Source organism: Tiliqua scincoides, chromosome 2 (assembly GCF_035046505.1).
Source record: "Tiliqua scincoides isolate rTilSci1 chromosome 2, rTilSci1.hap2, whole genome shotgun sequence".
In the NCBI taxonomy this organism is placed as follows: Eukaryota; Metazoa; Chordata; class Lepidosauria; order Squamata; family Scincidae; genus Tiliqua; species Tiliqua scincoides.
Window position 1 is genome coordinate 96768728 of NC_089822.1, and position 8320 is coordinate 96777047.

The 8320-nt window shown below is 42.9% G+C and overlaps 1 protein-coding gene and 1 pseudogene across 1 annotated transcript in view; one reads left to right on the top strand and one right to left on the bottom strand.

Annotated features, from left to right (window-relative positions):
- Nucleotides 1–5348, top strand: part of LOC136642096 (cysteine-rich protein 1-like) — a 29061-nt gene extending 23713 nt beyond the window's left edge. Inside the window, exon 4 of the mRNA XM_066618319.1 lies at nucleotides 4978–5348. Within this exon, the coding sequence (XP_066474416.1) occupies nucleotides 4978–5057 (80 nt within the window). The 3' untranslated portion in view covers nucleotides 5058–5348. The remainder of the gene's footprint in view (nucleotides 1–4977) is intronic.
- Nucleotides 5349–7979: 2631 nt separating this feature from the next.
- LOC136642249 (5S ribosomal RNA) lies at nucleotides 7980–8096 on the bottom strand (annotated as a pseudogene).
- Between the last annotated feature and the right edge of the window lie 224 nt (nucleotides 8097–8320).

The following is an 8320-nucleotide window of genomic DNA, read 5'->3' on the forward strand; positions in this document are numbered from 1 at the left end:
CTCACCATCAGTACAAAGATCACATTTTTAATTGAACAAATGCCAACAGTATTGGTTCTGTCCAGTGACTCAACAGCTGACAAAGGCAAAAGGTCTTTTAGAAGCCATTGTCCTGAGTGTGAATAGCAACAGAGGCTCTGTTAAAGGTCTCCCCTGATACACTTCCTCTCTTTATTGGTTGTAGATTGGGATGCTCACAGGAGTGAACAGCTGAGAGAAGGAGACTTTTGGTAGAGCAACAGTTTCTGCACACACTTCAGATTCAGATTCAGAAACCTTTTATTGGCATAAATCAACATAAAAACATAAAACAGTTTACTTAAACCATACCTTAAACAGCCCCATAAATCAAACCAATACATCGCCCTTACTCACTTATACCGCGCTTCCTCAAAATTAAATAAAGAAATTTTGCCACCTGGCGTGTACATTGTTCATCCTTTCCTAATAGCAAGTGATGTAGCACAAGGTCCTCCGATCATGCATGGAGGACAAAAGTGGCTTGAGCAACTGCGAACGCAGATCGTCAAACTGTTTGCAAGTTAGGATCATATGTGGAAGAGAGTCAATGTCCAGAGAGTTGCAACTACACACCCTTGCTTGAACGCTCAGGCCATTGTATCTCCCCCATGTAAAATTAGATGGCATAACATTGCAACGCGCCAGGGAGTAGGCTCTCCGTTCCTGTGAGTTAAGTAGGAAGTATAAGTAAGCAGGTCGTTTATCCAGAATTGGAAAAAGCGAAAACCGGAGGAGTGAACAGGTGGTGGATGCGGCTGCAAACAGCTCTTGCCACTCTATATCCTCCAATCGAGTTTTCAGTGTTTTAAATCCCAGCTCTGATGAGAGGGCTCCTAGCAGATCTGCTGAGAGACCTATGGCCTGAACCTTTTTGAGAAACAATGACAGACCTGGGGAGAACGTTGGGTCAGTTAATAAGCCTCTAAGCAGAGTGTCCTGCTCAGACACGTAGCAAACCCATAACCAGAATTTGCAGAAACTAACCCAGGCCATGGTTTCTAGTTTGTGCTGGCCCGCTTCCAAACATCATGGTTGGCAACCTTCAGTCTCGAAAGACTCTGGTATAAGCCTACAGCACCCGGTATTCCAAGGTGGTCTCCCATCAAAGTACTAACCAGGCCTGACCCTGCTTAGCTTCTGAGATCAGACAAGATTGGGCATGTGGAGGTAACAGTTGTATGCTGCGTATGGAACACAGTGTGGTACAGCAAATATTTTATATAAAAACCATGACTGGATCCTCTCAACACTGGCACCAAATGCAGACATCCAAATAGGTATTCCGTACAAAATTTGGGTTTTAACCTTGGCATTAAAGATTTGCAGGGCAGAAGGGATATAGGAATTGCCCCATGCATAGAAAAAGCGTACAATGGCCTGTGTAGACAATTTTGCAGCCTGAATCCTCGCCTGCCGGTGCGAACTCCAAGAGAGTCTATTATGCAACAGAATACCCAAATAATTGAATTCCTTGACTTGCCTGATCACTTTGCCATTATGATCTATGAAATACCATGATTTTGAACTTTTCACAGTTTAAAGAGCTTATTCTGTTCAAAACAGATAAAACTAGATTGAACCAGGAGCCGTAAACCAATTCTGGTTTGGGAGAGGAGAACCATATTGTCTGCATAGAGCAGTACAGAAACTTTTATGGAGTCAAGTTTAGGGCAGTGAGTGTCAACCTTGTGCAAGTGGGTGGAGTAATCATTGACATACAAATTAAACAGGGTGGGGGCAAGCACACAACCCTGCTTTACTCCCTTGTTCAGGGGGACCTCCCCAAACAGATCGACACACGAGGACAACTTGATATGACTGCACACACTTGCTCACACCAACACGAAAGCTCTGCAGGCCTAAGCAGTCTTTCACGCAGCCTCCCCACATCCTGGTGTCATGTCTCCTGGCATCATGCCCCGTACCATGCCAAATGCTACTTCCCCTTACCTGATGATGTGTGAGCCTCAGTTCTTTCCAGTGGAAAGAACTGGAAAAGGAAGAGAGAGACAGGGCAGAAGAGCAAATACAGACAAGGCTTCTCCTGTCAGAGATACTCTAGCCCAGGGGTGTCAAACTCATTTCATACCGAGGGCCAAATAGCATTCATGATGCCTACTAAGGGCTGGAAGTGATGTCATCAGGCAGGAAGTGATGTCATTAAACAGGTCATAACCAAAAATAAACACCTTTCCTCACTTAAGAACTCATTAGCTTCAAATGACAGAAGAGGTATTACACAAATCTTGTTCATATTTCAAGATTTAGGAGAGTACAATTTTCATTGGGCTGCCTTTTCAGCAGCATCACCTCAGCACTGCTCAGCAGCTGAGAACCCTGAGGGCTGAACAGAAGCTTCTGCGGGCCGCATCCGTCCCCTGGGCTTTATGTTTGACACCCCTGCTCTAGCCCAGAGATCTCCAACTTTTCAGTACGAGGGCCACATTGTATATTTTACACATTTTCATGGGCAAAAAAAAATTAGTTTAATAATCTAATGAAATTTAAATCAATGTATAAGTTTTATTTGAATTTTTTTTGTAATCAGCATGATACGATTCAGAAAAGAGAAAGGAGACAATTACAAATAAACAATCCTGTGCTTAAACTGAGAAATGATATATGAGTAAAAATGTCAAAGACTAGCAAATGCTAAAATTAACTTGGGAAACAAGGTTCTTTGGATTTTTGCTGATGTTAGCCTGCAGAATTAGCACCTTACCTTCTGCTATGCTGTACACAACATTGGATTTTATGTTTCTCAATTGCCAAATTAAATGTTAAAATACTTGGATTAGCTTGCACATTTTTTCTTAGACCTGATTTAGGTCAAGTTTCTTTGCTCGCTCATTCATACAAATATGTATACCCTGCTTCTCAGTTGTGATGCCCTAGGCTGCCTGAGATTATCTGAGTTTATTACAGAGATTTTCATACAGGATCATTTTCCAGAATTATTTAAACTAGGAAGCCCGAGAATCTTTGCTTAGACTCACTTACTGTCTCTTTGTTTCTGTACGGAATTCTGAATTCCACCCAAGACTCATATCAGAAGTAGCTCATCACATGCAACCCCTGCTTGTAGTCCAAAGTTCTATGGGCCAGGGGCATGTTTACCATTTGGTGGGCTGTTTGTCTACTTCAAAGACCTGTATAGTGGATCCTCTTTATCCATAGTTTTCGATCCACGAATTTTATCCACCACAGGTTCCGAACCTCATTTCGGTTATGTCCAAGTGACTTTTTGAAGTCTGTAGAGGACATGCATAGCCTTTACAGGCCTCAGAATGGCCCCCAGAAGCATCAGAAGGGCATTACCAGTTCTTGTGAAAATGGGAAATGTCCTCCCAATGCTTCCAGGGACCTTTCTGAGGCCTGTAGAGTCCACATAACGACTCTACAAGCCTCAGAAAGCCACCTGGAGGCAGCTGGAATGAAGTTTTGGTCACATTCAGAGGCCCTGTGGGTCCCAACTTGCAGATTTCATTATCTGAAGGTTTTTATACCCACGGGGGTGTGGGGGGTCTGGGAACGGATCCACTGTGGATACAGAGACCTAACCTGTACTTATGGTGCATTATTTAGAGAGAGATATACCCAGAGGCAAGCAGTCAAGCCTTTTCAGGAGCCCTGTTTTTATCCCTTTTGATGCACTTCAGCTGATGAGCCCACCCATATCACGAAGCAATGTAAACACCAACTGCTCTATGCATTGGAGGGGACCATCAATATCTTGCTTTCAAGCTCCATCTCTGTGCCGTTTTAGAAAATTAACATCAATCTTAGCACTAATGCACTGATTAGCACTAATGCAATAGGAAAAAGGATGAACATTTTGAATTTTTGTTTTACATGTCAAATGTCTAAGGCAGACACTGACTACAGGTGAAGTCCGTTTATCCGCGAATTATACATCCAAAGATCTGGTTCAATGCTGGTCCTCTGAACTTGCATTCAGCCACATTCAGCTCCACCTGAGACCTCTGAAGGGGACCAGCGCTGCGCTCCAATCTCCTCTGGAGGGCTTTCTGAAGCCCATAGAGACAGCACACATCTGCCCACAGCCTCTCCGGGCTTCAAAATAGACAGGAGAGGCAAAAAAAAAAAAAAAAAAAGCCACTACCTTCTTTGCCTTTTCAGGCATTCTAAGGCCCAGGGAAGCCTTCCAGTGCAGCTCCAGTCCCCTTCAGAGGGATTAATGGGGCGAAGATCGTGGATTTAAGTAGCCACAAAATTCAGTATCAGCAGGGGGATCTGAGAATTGATCTCCCACAGATACCGAGGCCCCATCTGTATTTATTTAAAAGATTTTTATGCTGCCTAGTCCCATTTAAGGGACCATCAAGGCAGCTTACAAAACAAAATCAACAATCTCAATTAAACAACCACAACAAAGTTTTAAAACAATATAACAACCATTATAGAGTGGGGGGGGGGCAATCAGGCACAAACCAGAAGAAGCCTCCAGGCCCTTTCAATAAGATATTGCACTGAAAGGAGCATGGTTGGGCCCCACGCATACAGGCTGGTGACCCACCAGTGGATCACTTCTCACAGTTTGGGAACTGTTATATACAACATGTAAACCCTGGCTGTCCACCACAGTATAAAAACTGGGATTGGATAGCTCAGCTACAGCTTATTATGTCAAACAATATAAATACTAGTGAAGCTTAGTTGGTTTCTCATGAGACCAAGAAGTTCAGCCGAGTCGAGGTTTTAATTGAACTCTTTGGCAAGGCTGTTACAGAACTCTGAGCAGGTTTAATTTCCTGGAAGGAGAAATCTTTGATAAGGGTTTCAAAGGAAATGCTGCAGATTAGCTCTGTGTGTCATGTTTTACAGTTTAAATCTGTGTTTCTTTAATTATCTAATGCAACCCTCAGATTTTGAATGTGAGTTTTCCTTGGTGGCTCCTTTTTTCCCTTCTAACAATTTAAAACATTTTTTTTAAAGGAGCAAGACCATTAACAACTCGCTCATCCTTTGGTGCATCTTCTTCTAAAGTTCCAGCAGAAATCCGAAAGACTTCTTAGATGTCGTATCTGGCAGTAGAATGATGACATATAGAACAATAATCAAGTAGCAAAATCAGCATTTTAGGAATTTCATTGGATGAAGAATATTTCTCAAACATAATTCATCATCCAAACAAGTTTAGACAGATGGAATCACTTCTACTTCTGGTAACAACAGTAATTGTGATAAACAGATTATAGTAACCATTGGTGAGCTGTATACGTGTATAAACGGGGAATATTCTTAACTTTAACCTGGCTAAGGGTTTTGTGTCAATTTGGTACATGTTGACAATGTACAATAAAGCTCTGGTGAACCACTCAGGTTTGTAATTCTTTCTTTTTACCCAATATTAGACCATGTAATATAGGAAAGCAAAAGATTGAATTACTATAATCACTAGAAACCCTCATCTAGAAATCAGATAGAACTGACCCAGCTGCATAAGCAATCCAAACCAGCACTTACAAATGTTTGTTTGGTCACAAATGAAGATGGAAGTTTCAGGACTACATGTGACTTACTGTGAATCAAGCACAGCAAACTGGCAGCTCCTGCCAGTTTGATCTTGGATACAGCTGAGTGGGCCTTTATGCTCAGAAACTTGTCCCCATTCCCCCCTCTGAAATATAAAATGACATACCCATCCCTGCACGTAGAACACTAACACATCAAGTTAGACTAAAACCTTTCTTCCCAACCTGCTGCTTTTCTATATGCAGGGAATATTTGTGTTGGTTTTTTTTAATGGAGAGGACTAAGGAGTCATGCAGTTCTGCCATACTGCTTGCCTTCTGAAGTGAGATAGTCCCATAAGAACTATATCACATGTTCTTTTCTGGACCTGGGGATCAGCTCGTACTCTGCACAGAGGATCTGCTCTTACTTTTGCATCAAACACAAACTGAGCTTGCCAGGGTCATTTTTTATCATGTGAGTTTTCCCTAAATAACTCTGGGCCCAATCCTATCCAACTTTCCAGCACTGGGGCAGCCACAATGCAGACCCGAGGTAAGGGGACAAATGTTCCCTTACCTTGAGGAGGCCTCCAAGACTGCCTCCCCAACACAGGAACAGTACATTCCCCATAGGCACAGCAGCACCGGCACTGGAAAATTGGATAAGATCGAGCCCACAGTCTCCAAAATACTTTTTTCCTTTGTCCAGATTTTCTTTAAGTAGCCCGATGTTTTATATATCTCCACCTTCTCCTTGACTCTATGGCCATCTAAAATGTATGATACTGTATTCACTTTTGTAAGAATATTAGTAAGGTGTCTGATTTGGGCAGCCCTATATTTGAAGATTTTCAATGCTGAGCAATGGACTAAAGAAGGTAAATACCATAAGTGCTTACAAAATATTCATTACAGGTTTTTTAATGGATCCTTCAGGATATTGAAAAAACACAGTGAAATATTAAAGCTCTGTTGTTACCTAGTCTGTAACCATAATAGCTAAATTATGTCACATAACTTGTAGGGAGGAAAATTACTGAAAGCATTCTTCTAAGGTGCTATTCTTCAAAAAAAAAAAAGGAGCTATTATGGTGACACAATAATTTTCTGCAGGTAATTTACTAGAGTGATTAAGTGATATTAATTTATTTTATTATGGAATATATTTGGGGGTTAGCCAAGCCACAAAATACTCCAGCAGGTAAGTCAGCAATGACTGAAAAGAACATTAGCGATACATACCACATTTTAACAAAATCTGGGCTAAGGTTATCACTGCTCCACCTACGCACCTGGAAGCTCCGGAGAAGACAGCTGGGAACTGTTTCAGCTGAAATGGCAAGTTCATGTGCAACACAACTTTGGATGCTGGGCAAAACTATGTGTCATGTTAAATGCATAGTTTGGCACAGTATGATGGATTTAAATGTGTGCCACAGTCCCGATCCTGATCAGGACCCCTCCCACCATGACCGTCACTGTAAAATGTAACCACTGGGACCAAACTTGCAAATGAGTGCAAATGATCAGTTAAAAACCAATGCCTTAACCCACATACCTTGAAAACCCTCCCATTAATTGGCACTTTCCCCCCTTCATCTGAGTCAGATTTGCTGTTCTGCCTAGCAGTGACTGGGCCTGAGGACAGTGGCGTCACTACGGTTTGCATGCAGGAGGCCAGCACAACGCTCCTATGATGGATCGCCTCACATGAAGTGAGCGGGGCAATGCCCCAGGCAGCGGGCGTAGTGATGTACCATTGCCCCACCCCTGCTGGCTGTTTGGCAAGTAGTGGTGTCACCCTCCTGTGCACGTCACCTGGTGTGGCCTGCACCTCCCGCACCCTCCTAGCAATGCCACTGCCCTCCAGCTCCTTTTGGCTTTGATTGCATCTGTAGAGACCTGCAACACCCACTTCCCTAACAGCCACATGGGTTTCTAGATATTCCCCTGCTTTGATTCCCTACAAAATTCCAGCCCCTTTTACTGAGCCCCCCAAATGACACTCACAGGGCTGGCTTTAAGCCAACTGAAGTAATTGCTCCCAATTCGGCCCTGTGCCTAAGTTGGCCCCATGCTAGGATAATCTACCATACGTACTCTGGACTTGTATGCAATTTTATATCAAAATGTGCTGAGATCCATTTGGTCCATTAACACACATTTATTTTTAAATACACACTTGGTTTGTTATCCATAGAGATATAAAGTTTATATAATAAATATATCTCTAAGATTCTATAGACCTTGGTTGTGAACCTGGAGCTCCACAAAAAATGTTTCCAACTGGGCCACAGCTCCTAAGGCAGGCCCTGACAGTTGTTGTTTCTCTCTCCCCCCCCCCCCCAAGCTTCAAAAGCAAGCTCTTGCTTGAACATCTCCCTCAGTAGCACTCCACATTATTGGAGGCATAAGCCCCTTGTCTCCTCATGTCTCCTGCGAAATGGTTGGCAACCTTCAGTCTCGAAAGACTCCAGTATCAGCCTACAGCACCCAGTATTCCCAGGCGGTCTCCCATCCAAGTACTAACCAGGCCTGACCCTGCTTAGCTTCCAAGATCAGATGAGATTGGGCATGTGCAGGGTAACAGTCACCTGCTAAGAGGATGACTAGTTCAGACCATACTCTGTTGCCTTGTAAAAAACAGGCTTAGCAGCCAGCCAATGTGTGCAGATTTTTAAAACAAGCATCTCACCATATATTCACAGTGTTGGGAAAAGCAATGTAAAAAGGACACATGCTCTTATAGATTTGTTTTAAAACCCACAGAACAGATGTTCATGAACATCTGCTCCTCAAGCTATTTCCTGGCCTGGTTTCGA